We start from the raw sequence: 21,135 nt of genomic DNA, 5'->3' as shown, positions 1-21,135 counted from the left end.
CAACAAATATTTCTTGAACCAGATACACTGTTCTTGGTGCTGGATAATAACATATTTTCCTGTCATCAGACAACTTACATAGAAATGGGGGAGTACATGTTCATTCTTGAACGATTCTGTCTAGATTCTATTTCTCAGGGTTTTTCTTTGATGGCTGTTCCTTATTCAAAATGGGTGTACTATGTGGCCAGACTAGGGATCAAAACTCTCTGCCCTCTTCATTAACATACACATTCCACAGGTACTAAGTAGAAATTTGAGTACCATGCTAACCACCAAATTTCAATCTACAAATACACACATTTTAAACACATGCGTTTTAAGCAATCATATAATTTTAGCACTATTTGATAGAATTCCTAATATTTGACAGAAGATCTAATATTTGACTCATATGAAATATAATGTAAACATTTTACAGTAACAATTTTCATAGTGCACACAAGCTCTTCTACAGAAAATTAGATCTTATGTCGGGTCCCATTCTGCATTTATGAAAGATGGAAATGCAACCTACATCTTTTAAAATGTCCATTTGAATGAAAAAAAACATTTCAAAATGGCTTCACAGGAAACCTTGTGTCCCCAAGATTTAGTAGATCAAGGGAGACAGGAAAGTCAGCTGCCTGCCATTGGGGAAGAAAGTAAAAGAAATGGGAGATAGGAAATAAAAGTAATGGGAGATAGCAAGATGAGTTCCCTGTCAACATAGCCTCCCCACGTAGCCTCTACAAGGACAGACATTACTATCTGAAAATATAACTACAACCGCGACAGCAGAGTCACTCCTAACACAAATGATGAAAACTGCAGCAAATCACACAAAGTAATAGAATAAAAAAGCTTAGAGATCCAGTCACACTAGTATATATGCTAGTAGCATATATGTATGTAGCATAGATGCTACATACATCTAGTCACCTTGATATGCAAATGTAAAAGTGTATAAGAATGACTGCATGGGAGACTTTATTTTATTATCAATCATTTTAATAGAAACCTTCAATTAGACCACTCCTTTCCATAATGAAGTCATTTTCACATCACAGCTACATTATCTAAAATTTTTCTTCTGGGTAGCCGATGCTTTCTGTGGGTGGGGGCTTATTTCATCAGGATCTTTGTTTATTAAGGGGAATAATGCATGATATATTTACAGCTCAGAAAGTTTATATCTCAAATCTGATTTATTATTTCTACATCACATCCCTAAAAGTATACCTTCTTTAGAAGACTTAAGTCAATAAATTTTTTGACTGCTTTGGAAAAGATATTACCCTGTCCTGACTGATTCCTAGATTTAAATAAATCAACCCAGAACTGGAAGCATACCAGTCTAAAGAGAAATAAAGGCTGTCTCAGAGTAGGGTAAAGACTTCTCAAAATACTATAAATAAACATTTGTAAAATCATCACATGTTAGAAATCCTTAATCAAAACTCAAAAAAAACTTTTTTAAGATGCATAATTATGAAATGGACAATGCTGTATACTGTGAAAACTTAGAAAATAGTTCACTCGTCATTATTGCTATCATGATAACTCTTCAGGAATAGACTAGTGTAATGCCGTATAAATTAACAATTAATATAGCTGAGAAGAAATTCATGAGGCCATGTAGAACAATGAGCAGTCTCTCTCATGCCTTTATTAGAATTCAAGAATTTGTAAGTATTATTAACACTGTTGGCTAGATTAATAATTTGCTGATGTCAAATTACATCCCACTTTGCTTTGCTATTGCTCTCTACTGTGGAAAACATTATATAATTCTTGTTGACCTTTTGCAGTTTAATTCATGAAGCAAAGCTAATTTAAATGATATAATTCAATAAATACACATAACTCAAATATTACTACAGGTTATAGAAGAAAAAGATCACAAGGCTATTGTCAAGGGTAGATGTTGTTTCCAGAGGTCACCAACTACAGAAACAACAGTGTGTTCTGAAAATATGGATATACTTTTAACCAACCAAGGTAAGATCCAACTAGTAATAGGTTTAAAAATACCATGATTAAAATAAAATCATTAAATTCTGAAAGTTGTAGTCATGTTATACAGTATGAGTTTGATCAGTATTTGAAGAATGAGATTCCCAAAAATCACACAAATTTATACAGGCCTGAAGTTTAAATGGAATTAGGTTGGGTCCAAAATAAGACAAGATGATAGAAATTCCAAACGTTAAAACAAAAAGAAAATCCCAAATAGGAAGTGATAAAGTTGTTATTTTCTTAGACTCATTATCATTTGATGGAAATCATGACTACCTTTGTTACAAATTGAAAGACACATACAAACTATTGAAAAGTTGAAAATTTAAATAAATCACTTGTTTTTCATGTCTTGCAGGCTAAAATAAAGTTTTTTAAGTATCAATATTTATTTCAATTGAGTTCTTACTTTAGTGAATACAAAAACATATTTAAATGTGTGTGTATATATTAATATGTACATTGTGGATATATATTTTCAATTAATATGATGGCTTAATAAGGTAAATTTGGCCAAGAATTTAATACAAAATAGTCATTTACAAAGATATGTAGAATTCTGCTTTTGTTATACATAATCCTGCTTTGCAGTATTTCTGTTTCATATGGGATAGAAATGACATTATAGAGACATACATAGAAAATGTTTGAAATGCAGTATTGTTTGTTCTAATCAAATGGCATTTCCACTTTAAATTTATAAAGTAAATATCAGAATATTAGAAAAGTTTAAAACAGGGTAAAGCTGAATAAATTCTTCATGGCTATTTATTTATATACACAATTAGACTGAAATAGATGAAGTTACGCTTTCATTTTATGATTCTCAAATAACTAATTCCCAAAGCATAGACATAAAATAATCCACAATACACCTAGGATCCAACTAAGGACATATATTAAAGATGTCAGAGATATGGAATTGCATTTTTGTAAGCTTCAAATGGTGTGTCTCTTTTTTCCTTAAATACATAACCAGCGGGACAGATGAGGTTTGCTAAGAGCCTCAGGAAGGTATCTGCAGGTGGAGAGCCGGCTGGGACAGCACCGCAGAACAGAGACATGGAAGGTGTTAGATGAAGGCAAATGCTTCCACCTGCAAACCTCCTGGGATTTTGTACCTCATGCCCACATAAAGCAGAAAAGTCATAGATTCATCTGCAAAGCTGTTTGGTTTTTGCTTTTTATGAAACCAGAGAAATAGTTTCCATGCTTTTTAATGCTTTAAACGGTTAAACAACTTACCATATGACCTCCTTGTCTTGTGACCTGAGGATATGTCTCGCATGTATTAGTGTGGTTTCCGCCACCTATTGCTGACCTATTCTACCCATCAGCCCCTGTTATGCCTAAGCAGTAGCCATTCCCTCCTGTAGAGAGTCCTCAGATGACATGATAGTGATTGTAGGTACCATATGATTCCAAAGTCACCCGACATCCTATGAACATTCAAATTGTATGCATAGAGTAGACGAGTAGTTCAACAATAGTGTGTCCAAGACAGAGATAACTAGCCCCAGTTTTAGTTGTTTATTCTGTTCCCTTGTGTCCAAACAGAGCAATAGGAGGAGAAAAGAAGGAAATGGTTGTAGTTTGATGTAGCCCTTCATTAAAATAGCAGGTGGGAAGAAAATAACAATAGTTTCTTGATCTCTAACTTCCTGTCTCTGGGATGCATTTAGATAACCCTCATTGGGAAAAAGCTTCATATGCCTTAATGACACACAAATAAAATAGTGCCAGACATGAATCGACAGTATTCTTTCAGTATTATTGCTTAATCTCCTATATAAAATAGATTTTAGTCTAAACTCTGTTTAGACCTGTCAAATTCACCATTGTTTGGACCTCATGGAAAATTTTAACTGTGTTACTAAGAGGATTTTTATAACCCAAATATGTGTCACAGAATCTCAGAAGCTTCTCAGATGTATTTTTAAATGCAAGAAATGTGCAGTTAATTGAATGTTTTATAGTGCTCACATGTTAACAACATCCACTCTCCAATATTTCTACTGAGAATTTTTATTGGTACCTGACAACCCTTTGCAGTGACCTGTTATTTCAACTCTATTTCAAATAATTAAAAACTTGTTAAATCTAGTTTTAATAGTGTATTTAGACACTTTAATCTTGCTCCATGAAGCCCTTTTCTATTTTCTCTCACTAACCTTCACTTTCCTTCCAACCTGCAGCAACCTATGAACAGCTAACTTAGGCCCCTTTTCCATACACTTTTTTCCTGATATTTTCTTTTTTGCTGGTCAATTTTTCCTTTCCCCCGATTCTCCATAAATTCATTTCTCCCTACTTTGAGACCGGAAAGGTCAGCCCTTCAGCACACAGTCAGGGAGGAGCTACTTTGAGTGCAGGCATGGGGGCCCCCACGGCAGGTGGAAGAGAAACCCACCAACGTGTAGGAAGGCAAATCCCTCTGAGCGACAAATGCGCCAAAGGGTGTTTCCTCCTCAGAGAAACACAGTCTCACTTATGATCAGACACTGCCATCAGAAGGCGCCAACTGAAAGTGAGTAACACGAACTGAAAGGACTGGTCAGGCAACTCTGGGAATTTGACAGTAATCTTTCTAACCTGCTACCTCTGTAGAGGCCCACTCTTAACCATCCTCGGCCTTAAAAGGTTTATTAGAAGCATTACCTTCCCAAAGAAGTTCTAGGTGTGCCAAAGAAGATTTCGGGGCACATTTTAATGTGGAAACTAGAGAAAGAAAGAGTCTAAACAGGTGGTCACAAACTTTATTTATGAATGCAATGAATAATAAATGTGTAAATTTGGCTGAAAATAGGATAATGGGAAGAGGTGGGACCTATGGGAATCCCAGACTTCAAGCACTACCTGTTATTATTCAATTTAAAAAATGCTAATTGTAGAAATACAGATATAAATGTTTTATGTTTATGACTACTGATCCAAAATAAAGTTTTCTAAAGTTAAAAACTAAAATATATAAATGTTATATTTAGAGGGATGATAAATATTTGCCACCGAATCCTCAAATGCTCACCCTATACAACGTACTTGTTTTGGTCGTATGACTGCACTATGTGATATACAAATTTTTTCTCATATATCTTATAGCTGGTCTAGATGCTTTTCGAACATTCCTAAAATCAGAGTTCAGTGAAGAAAATGTTGAGTTCTGGCTTGCCTGTGAAGACTTTAAGAAAACAGAAAGTGCAGAAAAAATTGCTTCCAAAGCCAAGATGATTTATTCTGAATTCTTTGAAGCTGATGCCCCTAAAGAGGTGAGTGAAATATTCCACAATAGTGAATATTTATGTGCTAACAAATCTGCTCCCAACTGAAAGGCGCTAAGTCCATCTTGAGGGAAATTAAATTGTCACTATGTATTCAAACAGGAAATGTTGGTAAATTCGAAAAGAAGTTCCTTACCGTGATCCTCTGGCACTGATTCAGCAAATATTTTTAAGCACCTTCTATGCGCTTAAAGGTTTCTGTTTTCTGAGCACAACACGCAGGCTCTTAAAAATAGTCTAATATGTCAAAAATAAACAGCTCTACAGAAATCCTACTTAAATGTGCTGCTGGATTTCAAATTCACTTTCATTTTCCCTTTTGTAAACCACGGAGGTCAATTTGGAATAAAATTTGTAAAATCAAAAAGGTATGTATGTGAGGGAAAAAACAACTACTAACAGTGTAAATTCTTTACATTTAATACTTTGGAGACCCACAAACAGCATATAATAATGTCTTCCCTTCCAAAAGAGGGGTTTGCTTACGTTTATTTCATTGATGGGTGTTGGGCTGTACCCCGCTGGCCTACGAGGCCTGCACTTGCCCAGCTTCAAGATAGAAGAAAGAGCCCGGAGTCAGCGGAAGAGTCATCAATGGTTTAAAGGATGGCAGAGCTTAAATGTCTGAATCAAGGTCCTGGAGCGACACCCCACCACGTGTGGTGGACGGCGGGCATGACGTGGTGGCCGATGTTGCAGGGGAGTCGGGGTGGGGGGAATAGGGAGGTAACCATTTATAGGGAGAATTGCCATCAGCTTGGCTCATCGGTTACCAGGGAAACCAGCAGGGGGGCAGGGCCCTCTCAGCCCCTCTGGCTAAGTACCTTCTTGGGGCAGAGGTCTTCCTTATTAAACTATCAAAGGGGAGCCATTCTGATATAAAGATTAGATCACTAGCTGGGGCTGAGGGGCAAGTGTGTAGAAAGGGCCTTAGAGAGAAACCTGCAATGCCTCCAAGAATAGACCCCATAAAGGGTTTTATCTGTGTAACATCTCATTTATATTTTACTTCATTTCCAGAACCAAACCATGATCATCTCTGCACACCCCCTTAATGTTTAACTATATATTTTAAAACTTCTTTGATTCCTCACTAAATATAACATATGCAGACAGTTTTAATGCATAAGCAGCAAACAGGAACCTATATGAAACTACTAGCGCCAAACATAAACCACTAGCACAAGTCATCATCTTTCCCTAGAGTTGAAATACTGATATCCCCCTAAGTGACAGTTACTAAATTTTCTAATCCAAAATTAAAACTCATGGTATGAGAAGTTATGTACTAGTAAGAACAGAGGACAGCATAGATGAAATGCAAACATTTCCGAAAATCTAGGGCATAAAGTTGCCGTATCAATAGTTCAAGTTTTAGATGGACATTAATTACTGTAGCATATATTGGTAAAGTATAACATCACAGACAAGTGAAACAATTGAAGCTTAGCCTGAAATTCAAAGGGGGAAAGAGAAAAGAACATAACTCCTGTGGAGCTATTTCAACATTCATTTCCCAGTCACTATCTAAAAATCAATAAATAATTCCAGAAAACTGAAAATGTATTATATAAGATTTGTCAAGCTGATTAATGTCTCATTCCCTAAAAGGCTTTGAAATCTACTCTAGAGGTATCCTATTTATTGTGGTATTGGTTTGAAAGCCAGATGTTTTTCTTCTTTATGAATCCATCTACTGAATGATTATTTTAAGACAACATTCTCAAATATTATGTATAAAAAATCTTCTAGTAAGAAATGTAATCTTTTAATTATAGCTGTATTCAAAGTTACAATATATACTAAATTATCAATTTGGACAAAATAGTTTTTTTTTTTTTCTAATCTTCCCGTCCAAAATAAATTTATATGGTAATAATTTAAAAAATAGTACAGTTACTATTTTAGGATATAAAACTTTCATACTTTTTAATAATTTGTCCATCTAATTAATTTTTACTACATAAAATATAATTAAATTTATGGCTGCTTTTCAAATAATAGATTATATTGTCTCCTTGAAGTGTCTAAAAAGATTATTATTGGGTATGACAAAATTCTCATTGAAGACAAAGAAGTGTGTATATACATTTACAACAGTCATTATCTTTCTAATTACTTGCCATTAATTATTTCCAATTCCAATTACTAAGGTGCATTTGTCTCTTATATACCAATTGCTCTCTTCAAGGTATCTCTCTATAGTCCATCAGTTATACGTTAAATATAATATGACTGTTAGTATGATTCATTAAATGGATTTTTTTTTTTTTTTTTTTGCGGTGTCCCGTGCATCGGCAGGCGGACTCTCAACCACTGCACCACCAGGGAAGCCCTGGATTTTTTTTTGAGTGCCTGTTCCCACAATGAAGTCACAGAGTAGAAGGGGAGATTGACATGTGATAAAAAACAGTCAAATATAAAATAAGCAATATACTAATTTAAATAATTAAAGTTTGTTATTAGCACAGTGGGAAAGAGCGATTAAGTCTATCTGGAGAATTTAGGGACAGATTTGCCGGGTGGTTCACATATGAAAAAGGTATGCCATTAAAAATAAGCAATATGGGCTTCCCTGGTGGCGCAGTGGTTGAGAGTCTGCCTACCGATGCAGGGGACACGGGTTCGTGCCCCGGTCTGGGAAGATCCCACGTGCCGCGGAGCGGCTGGGCCCGTGAGCCATGGCCGCTGAGCCTGCGCGTCCGGAGCCTGTGCTCCGCAACGGGAGAGGCCACAACAGTGAGAGGCCCGCGTACCGCAAAAAAAAAAAAAAAAAAAAAAAGAGCAATATTCATCAAGAGAGCAAATGAAAAAAGAATATCTCAAACTGAGGGCACAGTGTGTAGCCTGGATGTACAAAGCTCCCTAGCGTTTTCCAGAAATCACAAGCATTTGGATACTATTGACAAGAAGCAGGGGGATAAGGCTGGCCAGGCAGCAATAGAGATAAAGAGAGGGTGGGAAGTAGCTTAGATTTATCTAGTAGGCGGGCTTCACATGACAAAGTGATGTATTTGATATGGAGGCTGGAAAATATGATTTTCCTAAGTGGAAAATTAATTCAAGAATGAGATTCATATGAAAGTATTCTCCATTTTTCTATATTCAATTATAGTTGTAAAACTGACTCTCATAAAGAATCAAAATTATAACCAATTTCCTTGGTAGAAAACCCTAAAACAGAGAACAATGACAAGGTCACGTTATCCAGATGTCTATTAAATCCCATTTAGTTTCTTTTCAACTTTTTATGTCTTTGTTTTCTCATCTATAAAATTGCAAGCATGACAATAATTTTTATTTGATGCAAATAGATAATTTACAATTAGACTATACTAAATTTACTAAATGATCCCTATCTATAAATTGATGTTACTAATGGTTCTCAGTTTCCTATTCTAATAGGCAAAACTGCACACAAAAATTGAAGTTTCAGGTCTCTATGAGAGATGATAATAATCGCAGTGGACCTCATGCCCTCTCCCTTACAGTGTTACCATCTCTCCGGTTTCTACACTATCATGTGATGCGGTGGAAAACCTAAAGGTTAGAGATACAGATTCAAATACTGTAATCTTGTGGTGATCTATTTCACCCCTTTGAGCCTTAGTTTCCACATCTAAAAACGTATCTATGAAAAAGCATGTAGCAACCACACAGGAGAGATGAGAATGATGAATGAGATCAAGTGTCTAGTGTTTAGTGGGGCAGAACAGTTTTTAAAAAGTTTTAATCCTTTTTTTTTTTTTTAGTTGGAGTATAGTTGCTTTATAATGTTGTGTTAGCTTCTACTGTTAATCCCTTTTTTCCTTACACAAGTCACTGTACGTGCTACTGAATCTACCTGAAAACATCCATTAACTAACTTCAAAGAACACTTGAGGAAAAGCCACTTTAAAAGACTTGATAAATGTATATACGTGAACACAAATTAGAAAAACATGACAGCAAATCACTAGTTTCAGATAGAAAGAGCTACTCATTGAATGGATTGTACCTAAATTTTTTCAGAAGGTACTGCAGGAAAAAAAAATAAGTGTGAGCCAGATATTTTGACTAAGTGATTTGAAAACGAGAAAATTATTAGATAAGCAATATATATTTTGAAGTGGCCTTACTTTGCACACAGTAAGAACTTGTGAGTGGCAAAGAAAAAAAATTCTTAAACTTGTATTTATTCTTCCTTCAATTTGGACCACTAATTTCATAATATTCGGAAATTTTCAAAAAACTCTTACTTCGTTTCAAAGGAATGTAAATCTTCAAAAAATTGAAATAATATTTTTATATTCAGCTAAGACACTGACATATTTTAAGTATTTATGTTTTATTTATATCATTTATATACATTATGTTTGTATCATCACTCCCTTATATTAGAAAGAAAATTGGTCAAGATGGAAAATATGTGATTAAAGAGAAAACCATGTTGATTGTCATTCTGTGAGATTAGAAAATGTTCCAAATCATACTACATTGTAATGTTGAAAACTTATATAAATTTAACTTCATAGTATGACCAATCCAGGAACAAATACATGGGCAGTTTCTTAAGTAAAAAATGTTAGTACAAAATATTTAATTCCTAAATGTATTTATTAAATGTGAGGACATCATAACATGAAACAGAAGAAACTATAGTCATAAAGGAAAAGATGTCTTAATGGGTTATGCAGGACACTTTTTAAAATACCTGTGTCTGGATTTTTTGCTTTTATTTTTATTGTAGTACAATGTTATTTATTGACTTGTATTTTGATTTCACATCAATAGGTGCTTATTCTGTGCCTACGATTCACCTTCATTAGATAAATTCCCTCCATTGGAAGGGAAGCTGGGTCTAGGCAAGAGAACAGGTAATAAACACAGAAGTATAATGCAATGTTTTGTGTGAATAAGGCAGCTCAATAAGGAAATGCAAGAAAATAAAACAGGTTGAAACTATGGTTTGGCTCAAAAGAAACTTTCAACCTAATTGGGTTAAAAAATGAAATTTCTAGAACTGATTTCTAGGACTAAATTAAGTTCTAATTTCTAGAACTTTGCTATTTTTTTCTAAGAAAAAAATAGGAAAGCAACAAATGATTAAGTGCAAAAAAGAAAAAAGAAAAAAGAAAAGTAAGCGGTGAAATTGTTTGCATTATACCTAAAAGGACATAATGATTGAATAGTTCTGAGGCAGGATATTGAGATAAGGCCTTTATTTTAAATGAGGTTAGTTTTAAACTGAGTCTTGAGGGAAGAGATAGATATATGAATTCTTGGTAGAGAGAAGCCCATGGGCAACTAGAGGTGCTTCCTGATATTACTGGAATGCCAGTTTCGTATTTTCCATTTTGTATTCCTATTTTCTTTGCATTTTTTAAGTGTCACTTCCGCAATGTGCTGATGTTATTTTGAGTCTTGGTCCTGCCCCACAAGTTGCTGCTTGCCAACAGTGCCCCCCAGCTACTGAATCACCTCCAGATAAAATGTTTGCTTGTTTATTAATTTCCTAAGTTTTTGTACACTAATCAATAGATAGGTGTCTATTACATACCAAGCACCTTGCTGGTGCCACTAAGAAAAAGACAGTCTCTGAATAAATAAAGCTAACCATCGTGGTGGGAAAACTGTAGTTAAAAAAGATAATTAAAATAAACTTTCATGAGTGTTGAGATAGGGAAATACAGGTGATGCGGTTGCATGCAACAGAAAAATCCAAGTCTAAGGGATCAGGAAATGTACCTCAAAAGAAGTTAATTAGTAAGCTTTGGTCAGAAATTTGAGTGTAGACGGAAACACGACAAAATGGGAGGAGGAAAGGATGACAGTAGTGGAAGTGGAGGTCAACTGAAGGACCCACTGGTGCCTAGAAGGCTAGTGCAGTAGTGAAAGAAGCCTAGTACTGGGTGCCTCGGAGTATAAGTGCAGGCAAGAGCACCTCCTGCAACCCAGTGATTTCTGCTTTGTATTTATTTCATCTTAAACTAAAGGGATCTCTTAAAAAGGAAGAGAGAGACAGAGACAGAGAGACAGAGAGAGACAGAGACAGAGAGAGAAAGAAAGGAGGAGGAGAAGGAAAAGGGGGAGTGAGAGGGGGAAAGAAAGAAAAGCAGAGCTAAAGAAACCATAAGCCACATCTGTCCAGGGCTTTCACATGGACTATCTGATTTGATCACCATGTTCACTGTCTTAGGGAGGCATTACAATCATCTACCTTATACAGGTGAAAAATGAACTGAGCCTTAGAGAGAAAATGATGGGTCCTACAGTCATTAAGGTACACAGCTCATGAGGACGTAGGTCTTCTGCCCAGGCTTTTACATGTTAAATTCCTTTCTTAGATCTACTACTAATTTTCAATGTTCATGACACAGACTGGGAACCTTGGTGTTTATGCTAAAGGCAAAAGCATAAAATTATCTTGTCACACAGAGTCTATCTTCCTTTCTATCAAAAGCTGTATTTCTCTTCTCATATTCCCTCTAATTTGTATAACTTCTTAAACTATAAAGCAGAACAAAGTGGCAGGAATATTTCTTCTAATAACCTGCAGTATCATTTTGGCCCTCTGAAAGAATGATTGCTGCATTTCAACTCAAAAACAAAATGCTCAGCTGTTTGTTTTTTTTTTTTTATTGAAGTATAGGTGCTTTACACTGCTGTGTCAGTTTCTGCTATATAGCAAAGTGAATCAGCCATAGGTATATATATAACCCCTTTTTTTTGGATTTCCTTCCTATTTGGTCACCACAGAGCACTGAGTAGAGTTCCCCATGCTATACAGTCAGTTCTCATTAGTTATCTATTTTATACATAGTAGTGTGTATATGTCAGTCCCAGTCTCTCAATTCACCCCATCCCCCCTTCCCCCCTTGGTATCCATACTTTTGTTCTCTACGTCTGTGTCTCTATTTCTGCTTTGCAAATAAGATCATCTGTACCATTTTTCTAGATTCCACATATATACATTAATATATAATATTTTTCTTTTTCTGACTTACTTTACTCGGTATGACAGTCTCAAGGTCCATCCACATCTCTGCAAATAACACAATTTTGTTCCTTTTTATGGCTGAGTAATATTCCATTGTATATGTGTACCACATCTTCTTTATCCACTCCTCTGTTGATGGACATTTAGGTTGCTTCCATGTCCTGGCTATTGCTATTTGAATTTGCACATGTCCCTGCGCTACTTAAATTAATCTTGGATTAGCATGATGGGGTTGGTGAAGGAAACCAGTCAATCTGACTCTCTTTCAGCTGCTCCAGATAACATTTGCTATCTACATCTATTTTTAACAATCCATATCCATCATGCTTTTATATGTTATGATCACATACATTTGATTTTTTTTTCCATTTCTCTTGTCCAATTTAAGGTATTAGTACTGCCTCCCAACCCGTGTCACTTATTTCTGTCTTTAAAACCAATCATCACAAAAGGATACAGTCCTGCGCAGGACGGATTCCTTCTCGATGTTACAAACTTGGCTATTCTCAACTTTAATAGCAGCCCTTGAGAATATATTTCAGGATATTCGTGTGCCTTTAATGATGCCAAAAACGAAGTAATACTAGAGGTTTTAGTGGTGATTAAACAGAATTATGTAACCAAAAACATGATTATAGGCGGCTTTAATTTGAATAGTAATTTTTAAGCTCTGTTGTGAATGAGGTCTAGGAAGCTGCCTGCCCTATTTGAGCAAGGCGTTTTACATATGCATGCACACACTTTTTGCATAACGACAGTCTCCTGCTACACTATACATTCTAAATGAGGAAAAGTCTATCTCATTTGAATGTGAGAGCTCAACTGAGAACTTTTCATTCAAATTATGTAAAAATATATAAAGCACAGTTCAGGGTCACAAGAGAGCCAAAAGGTACAGTTTAAAATGCATTCTTCCTGCTGAAATAATTTGTTGGAAGCCAAAAGAATTTAAAACTGCTAGTATAGAAATGAGGAATTGGCTTGCATAACTTGCAGTTATCAAAATCACCTGAGTATTAAAATATCTCTGGCTTATTATAATATAATCGTTTTTAAACAACCATCACAAACACCAGTCAGAACGTAGTCATTTTAATGCAATGGATTGTTGTCAATGTCAGCTGTGTCAAGGTCTTTTCAAAACTGACAGGATTTAAAAGCTGCTAAACAGTTGCGATGACATCTCAGCTGTCATTCCATGAGAATCACAAGCCTAAGTCTTGTTTTCTGAGATTGGCAGTGCAGTGGTCTCAGATAGCTAAGATAATTCATGACCTTTTGAAAAATAAGCAAATTAAAGGTATTTCCCAGTATCCTTGAAACTTAAGTGTATCCGTAGAAACAAAATGCAAGTGATTATTCACATCGGTAAATAATATAGATATAACTGTGTTTATTTCATCAGTCAACAGGACATTCAGCCCATGCTCTGGACCTACTAATTTGAGATACTCAGCCGAGTCTAAGCTTCCCTGCAATTCCCAAGCAGCTCAGGAGGGACTCAAGACCACACAGTTGGAAGGTCTGCATCTCTAGAGGGTTACTACCTGATAAGATGTCTGCCTTCAATCTACTCCAAGATTAACATCTCCTCTGTTCTTACTTTTTGAGATAGAAATTGATACAACAACTCAGCCAAAAGTCAAATTTGAGATGAACGCAAAGTTGGGGGTGCAGTTCACAGAAATGCTTTCAAAAGTGATTATATTAAAGGAATGTATGTGTCCAAATATATATTAGGCCTAATATTTTCACTTTTGTCCTGATACTGAAATTTCAGGGAAGTCAAGAAGAAAAGACAAGGCAAAAAAAAAAAAAGAAACAACAACAAAAAAAGACAAGGCACTTTGGGTAGACTATTCTCAAACCTCACCTGGATTGACTCCTCAGGAGCATTTAACAACAGTGATCACCCTCTCTTAATTGAAATACTATCTTCAGTTGGCTTCTAGGACTCAATTTCTTCTTCTCTTACTGACTCCCCCTTTTTTAAAAAATAAATTTATTTATTTTCATTTTTACTTATTTTTGGCTGTGTTGGGTCTTCGTTGCTGCACGCGGGCTTTCTCTAGTTGTGGCGAGCGGGAGCTACTCTTCACTGTGGTATGTGGGCTTCTCATTGCGGTGGCTTCTCTTGTTGTGGAGCATGGGATCTAGGTGCGCAGGCTTCAGTAGTTGTGGCCTGTGGGCTCAGTAGTTGTGGCTCACAGGCTCTAGAGCGCAGGCTCAGCAGTTGTGGCACATGGGCTTAGCTGCTCCGTGGCATGTGGGATCTTCCTGGACCAGGGTTTGAACCCGTGTTCCCTGCACTGTCAGGCGGATTCTTAACCACTGCACCACCAGGGAAGCCCTCACTACTCTTTAACAACTTATTTTGCTGTTCCTACTCATAACCCAGCACACACTATCATGAGAGGAGGCAGTTCTCCTCTACTATCTGCTTACATTTACTCTCCTGGTGATCTCTTCCAGCCCTCTGGCTTTAAGAGGGCATCTCAAACTTAAACACAAATCTGAGTCCTAATTTTCTTCTCAAAACTTTCTTTTACCTGAGTCTCTCCATCTCGGTTAATGGCAACTCCATTCTTTTTGCTCTGGCTAAATAGCTGATAGTCATCCTTGGTTCTTCTCTTCTGCTTACATGCCTTATCCAACCCATCAACACTTTGTCATCTCATTCTTCAGAATATTTCTAAAATCCAGTCATTCTTAAAGATTTTGTTCCTCATCCCAGCTCATAAATATTCAATCACAAGTTCCGTCTACTCTACTTTCTAAATATCTTTGAAAGCTATGCATTTCCCTCCATTCTCTGTGACACGACCCAGCCTAATCCACCAAGATTGACCACCTGAATTTCTAGTATGACTTCCTAACTTTTCTTCCCTTTATCCACACCTAGTTGTTATACCACATAGCAGCCAGTGATATGTTTTTTCAAACATGTGTTTATTATCAGTACTGTACTTAAAATTCTCCTCATTGCTCTCAGGTTAATTAAAAATTATTTAACAAGACCTATAGAAGTCTATGTGGTCTGGACCTTCATGCATTTCCAAACTGTTGCCCTTTTCCTCCTGAAAACCAACTGGGCTTCTTCCAGTTTTCCCTCCCATGTCCAAGTCCCTTCCTTAAACTTATATACCCATAATAATACCTTGATGATCAGCTTACAATCTCATTTCTTTCAAAAAGCTTTTTTTTCAGAAGGTATATTTTTCCCTTTGGATTACTTTCTCAAAATCTGTCTTCTTGACTGACTTTCAATGTAATCATCTTTATATAGTCAGATCTTAGCATAATTCCTAAGCACCCATTCAGTGAAATACTTTAAATGAATAAATTACAGAAATGACTAGCAAGAAACAACTACTTTTTCAGATGAGGTGTTATTTTTTCCCCAGAAAAATAGGGATGATAATACTCTCCATCTTACAGGTGTGTGTGTGATATAAAGTAGCCAATAAAGACTTAGCACAACAGTAGTAGTATCTGATGAATGTTAACTATTACTATTTACAGTTAAGGTAATCATCTTTAAACATTATTAGGATTATTTTAGAGATAATGACATTGCTTAAATATTTGAAAATGGGAGAAGACAAAGTCACCAAGGAAAAAAACTCAGGAAGAGAAGACTTGGCCCAGAACTTAGAAAATGCATATCTGCTCTGCTCATATTTTGAGGGACATGTAGAGAAAAAAGAATTAGTGAAAAAAATAGGGAAAAGATAGCAGATAAAAGACAGGTAAATTCCATGCCACAGGCTACTGAATTCCCTTTGTAGTGACAAATCTTCTCTCTCTGATTATCAGATTGAATACTTAACATTAATAGAAGCCATTGTATCCAAATCTATTTAAGCAAGAAATCAAATTTCTTAAGATTTTTACATCAAAATAATGTATGATGATAAAGAAATTATAGTGACTTTCCGTCTGTGATCAGGGAAGGCTTCTTGGAGGATATTCAACTTAAGCTGAATCCTAAGGGATTTAGGATAATCTGTACAGAATAAAACTGTGGAGGCAAGAGGGGTTTTAGATGGTGAAACAGCATAAACGAGGGCTTTAGATACAAAATTCACTTTTGGAACAGAAAGTAGACCAACTTTGTGTATATCACCAAAGATAAGTAGGAGATGATTTCAAAACAACACTTTGAAGTCCAGGTATGAGGAAGTTCAAATGCCAGGGTAAAATGTTTAAATTTTATGTTATAGAAAATAATGCTTTGTCAGCTGAACATTCATACAATGAAAGTGATATTTTGGTGAAATTGATATAGTAATGCTGTCCACAGTATGTAGAAGGGGAGGTATCAGGTAAGAGGTAGATTCCATGGTTTAGGGAAGAGATTACGTTATAAAACTTTAAACTGGAGAGATAGGAGTGAGAATGAAGAACACCACTGTGAAATTACAAAATAAAAGGTGAATAAGGAAAGCATATATATACACACACACACATACACAGAGGGAGAGAGAGAGAGAAAGAGAAAGAGAGAGAGAGGGAGAGAGATCAGAGGGTAAAAGAGGTGGCAGAGATGATTCTTATGTTTCCAGCTTGAACAATTTGGAGAAAAATAATGACAATTATACAAACACGTGGGTGTGATATTTTGTCACTGACATTAAACTGAATTGCCAAGACACAGCTTCAAAAGACTACTGATTATCCCCTGGGAATGGTGTCTCTGCTCATCACTTAGCTATCAATAGCTGGCAGTTGGCAGCTTCTTGGTAGGAAAACAGGCAAATCAGAAAAGTGAGAGGGATAAGTCAGAAGTACAAGCTTAGTATATCTGAACAAGTAATATTAATTATCAGTATTATATTGAAATGGAATAGTTTTGCTTAAAATTTTACCATGATTTTTAACAAATGTAGAAGCTTTTTTCACTTTGTTTATACAACATGCATTTATTGAATCCTTACACTGTGCAAGGCATCGTGAGGGGCAGGCAAAATGTAAACCTTATCTAAGTAACCCAAAGCCCTTTCAGAGGTCAGAAAAGGGGAAAAGTCTACAAGTAAACCTCACAAGGTAGATGCTATTTGAATGTAGTCTTAAGGACATAAAAGATTGCAAAAGACTTAGGTGAGAAGGAGTGATTTTCAGCTAGACTGGGATGGTATGGGAAAATATTCATCCGTAACAAAATATAAGACATTTGAGGGGCAGTGTCTACCTTAGTGGGGAAACAGGGCACACGGAGAGGAGAAAAATGTATAGGTTTGGACCATATTGTATAGGTCATGAATGCCAAGATCGGGGCTCTGGGCTTTTTAAGTAGGGAATGAGGAGATACTGAAGGTGTTCAGTTCTGATTAAAATAATAAGGCAGCACTCTGCACCAGGCACACACTGGCCCTGCTATCAGTGGAAACTCACCCAATGACTGAAGGCCTAAAGGAGTTAACTGGCGATATTTACCTTTATGGGGGATATAAAGTTCAACAAATTGCAGACGACACCATTAAAGAACAAACAGCATAGCTGAAGGAGGAAACGGGCAACGTATATTCTCATATCCCCACAACACAAGATAGGCTTTATGAGACAGATTATACTAGATGTTCAGAAACCACTACAAGATCTTGGTAATACCCACTACTCATTGATTCCGTCCATGAGGCAGGCACTATACGAGATTCATGACATGTCATCATGCCACCTCCCCACTCAGAACACTTCAGTGTCTTCCCATTGCTTCTAGGGGGAAGATAAGAACCCCTTCCCAAAGCACATAAGCCCCCCAAGACTTCGCCTCGACCTCCTCTCCCAACCTGGTCACAGGAACTTTTTCCTCACACCCTGCACCCCTGCCATGCAGGTACGAGGCTCTTCAAACACAACCAATTCTTTCTTGCCTCAGGGATTCTGCATTTGTTTATTCTGCCAGAAATGGTCTTCCCCAGATTCTTAGAGAACCTGCTTCTTCTCATCCTTCAAGTGTAAATATAACATAATACTATTTATAGTATTAGTATAATACTAAGACTGCATAGAAAGTATATAGCATTTTCCCCAAATATAGAAAGCACCTGGCACATAACATACTCCAAAATATTTTTGGAATCAATGATTGTATGGATCACCTCACTTTAATTCTTGAAATCACTCAGTCAAGAATGGCCAAGCTTCAAGATAAAAAAGCAGAGCTTGAAAATATGAAAGTAACTCACCCCAGGTCAGCAACATCATAAGTGTTAGAGCACAGATTGGAAAACTATCGTAAAATCTTACCAGTACTCCACACCATCTTCCTGTATGAAGAAGCAGAAATTGATTCCTTCGAGGAAGTTGCAGCATTTCATCTGGAACTTTGATGGAGGATCTGAAAGGATGATCAAAGAAGTACAAAGCAGATGTAATCTGGATCCCTGAGTAGCTGACATCACTAAAGAAAGAAAATATCAGTGAGCAAATAGTGGCCTTTGATGATTCTTTTCAAAATAAAGTTTTTTTCTTTTGTTCTTTTCCTACAATAATAATACTGAAATAGTTTGATATTACTTATCTCATTTAGTCCTTAAAACACTTTAAGACAGATATTATTATCCTCTTTTACACCATAGAAATCAAAAATTGAAGGAAACTGTAGAACTTGCTTTACTCATATGAATAGCAAGTAAGTAGCAGAGGAGAGATTTGATTGAAGGTCTACCTGCCTATCTTTTAACTTCAATTCAATAAACACAAATTGTCATTTATAGTCTTTTACCAGACCCCCAAATTCTGGCATTTTTATAGTCTCCCACATTTTACCAAGAGACATTATAATTCTATTCAACAAATATTTACTGACTGCCTATTATGTGGCAGATAATTGGCTAAGTGCCAAGAAATAAAATGATAAATAAGATATAGCACCTGCCTTTGGTGAGCTTTGAATTTTAAGATTCAAATCTCTTTCGTGCTTCATGAGTATTTTCAGTTTAAGTAAAACAACTTGGATGTGAAAGTTTCTGCTTCTCAAAATATATCCTGGAATATGGGTAAAATTGGACAAGTATCTCCACAAGGTTTGGGGCATTTTACAGATTTGCAGGTGAATGGTGTGTTCAATATAATAGATCTCTATTACACCTTGCTGAGAACAGCTACATGTGGTAGTGCTCAAGGGACAAGAATATACGTATAATACACACACACACACACACACACACATATATATGTATATTCCATGGGAGGCATGGTGGTCCGTGAAAGGGGGTGTTATTTGGTCCATTTTGGCAAACAAAAAGAAATACAAATTAGGATGAAAAGCAGCATTATGGGAAACAACACGGGGAAGTATGGAGAATGGGAATGGATTGGTGAAAACCATCCTAGTAAATTCTAATTATTGCTCTGCCTATGAAAAGTACATTTTACATATTAAGGTCAAAATACTAGAAAGAAATAAAGGATGGGAGGGAAAAGAAATCTAAAATCATAAAACATCTTGCTTGCCTTTCACTTTGCCATTTTTTGTAATCTCAGAATAAGGCTTGACCTCTGTTCTCCGTCAATGCCAACACTCTCAACCTAGGAAATGTAATTAAACTGAGCATGTGTTCTGCATTTCAGAAAATGAATATGTGACCTCTCTGTTGTTTAGATTAGATCAGATTAACTTTGTGTTTAGAAAAAAATGTCAAATCATATGTGTATCTACCATCTGTTTAAACCACGCATTCTTTGATGAAACTAATCTAATGCGATGAAATATGTTTCCACAGATTAACATTGACTTCAGTACCAGGGACCTCATCTCAAAGAATATTGCAGAACCAACTCTCAAATGTTTTGATGAGGCTCAGCAGTTGATCTACAGTCTGATGGCCAAGGATTCTTTTCCTCGATTTCTAAAGACAGAGATTTATAAGAAACTGGTAAATAGCAAACAGGTTGGAAATCATAAAAAATGGCTCCCTTTCTTGTAAAGAAGTTAAATGACAAACTAACAATCAGATTATAATTAGGGGGAAAACAAGTGATAGGATAGATCAACTCAATCACTATACTTCAAGGCTAGAATGTTTTAAATATACAAACACAATGTAAGTTTTTTTAGGGTTTAGAATTCATGTTTTACTCCAATAGAAAAATAATATTTTATATCTGAAGCCTGAATGTTTAAGTCATTTGTTTAGAATGTGTTTATTTTATCAGGTACTTAAAAATCTCCTACTGGGAGAGTACAAAGGAAGTTTATAGACATATAATACACTCAAACCATAAGTGGATATTCTTATGACATTATAAATTCAAGAAACTATATATCTTCATGTTGCTGCATGGGAGACTGTTTAGCATCATATAGATGATTTTAAATACCATTTGCATTATTCAAAACCTCACTTCTGTAAAAAGAGAAATTCTAAACCAAAACATAACCCTTCATTTAGTGTATCAACGATTTCTTTTCAACCAGGATCTGATAATGTGGTGGTTATCTAAACTGGTATAGCCCTCAGATTAATGAAAAAGAAAAATGGCATATATATATATATATATATATATATATATATATATATATATATATATATATATGTCATTGATCAAACTGTCAAAATAGATCACTTGGTTTAATTCAATGGCACACATAGGCATGTATGAAAAGGACCTTGAGGGTGGGGAGGATTGGTTTTCTTAGATCAATAAAAATATAAAGGAACGAGGAGGAATAAGGAACATGGCTGTCCTTATTTGATGAACTGCACAGCAGTGACTATCCCATAAAATAAGAAATTACTGCAATATTATCTACTCAAATAACTGTAGAGTTAAGTATCTATTCACTCCTTCAGCACTGGAACTTGTTTCTAAAACTCAAAGTGATTTTTTTAAATGCAGTTATTTTGAGATGTTCCTAAAATTGTCCTCTTTCTA

The 21,135-nt window shown here is 35.8% G+C and overlaps 1 protein-coding gene across 1 annotated transcript; it reads left to right on the top strand.

The window, feature by feature from the left end:
* Nucleotides 1-1,940: 1,940 nt before the first annotated feature.
* Nucleotides 1,941-20,397, top strand: RGS21 (regulator of G protein signaling 21). The gene is made up of 3 exons (XM_081218845.1): nt 1,941-1,980; nt 5,098-5,264; nt 19,983-20,397. The coding sequence occupies exons 1-3, from the start codon at nt 1,956-1,958 to the stop codon at nt 20,184-20,186; spliced, it is 396 nt and encodes a 131-aa protein (XP_081074971.1). The 5' UTR covers nt 1,941-1,955; the 3' UTR covers nt 20,187-20,397.
* Nucleotides 20,398-21,135: the final 738 nt, after the last annotated feature.

Source organism: Mesoplodon bidens (genome assembly GCF_964165515.1).
Source record: "Mesoplodon bidens genome assembly, chromosome: 2".
Classification (NCBI taxonomy): Eukaryota; Metazoa; Chordata; class Mammalia; order Artiodactyla; family Ziphiidae; genus Mesoplodon; species Mesoplodon bidens.
The sequence above is the reverse complement of the archived record's forward strand: the minus strand, read 5'-3'. Positions and strand labels throughout refer to the sequence as shown.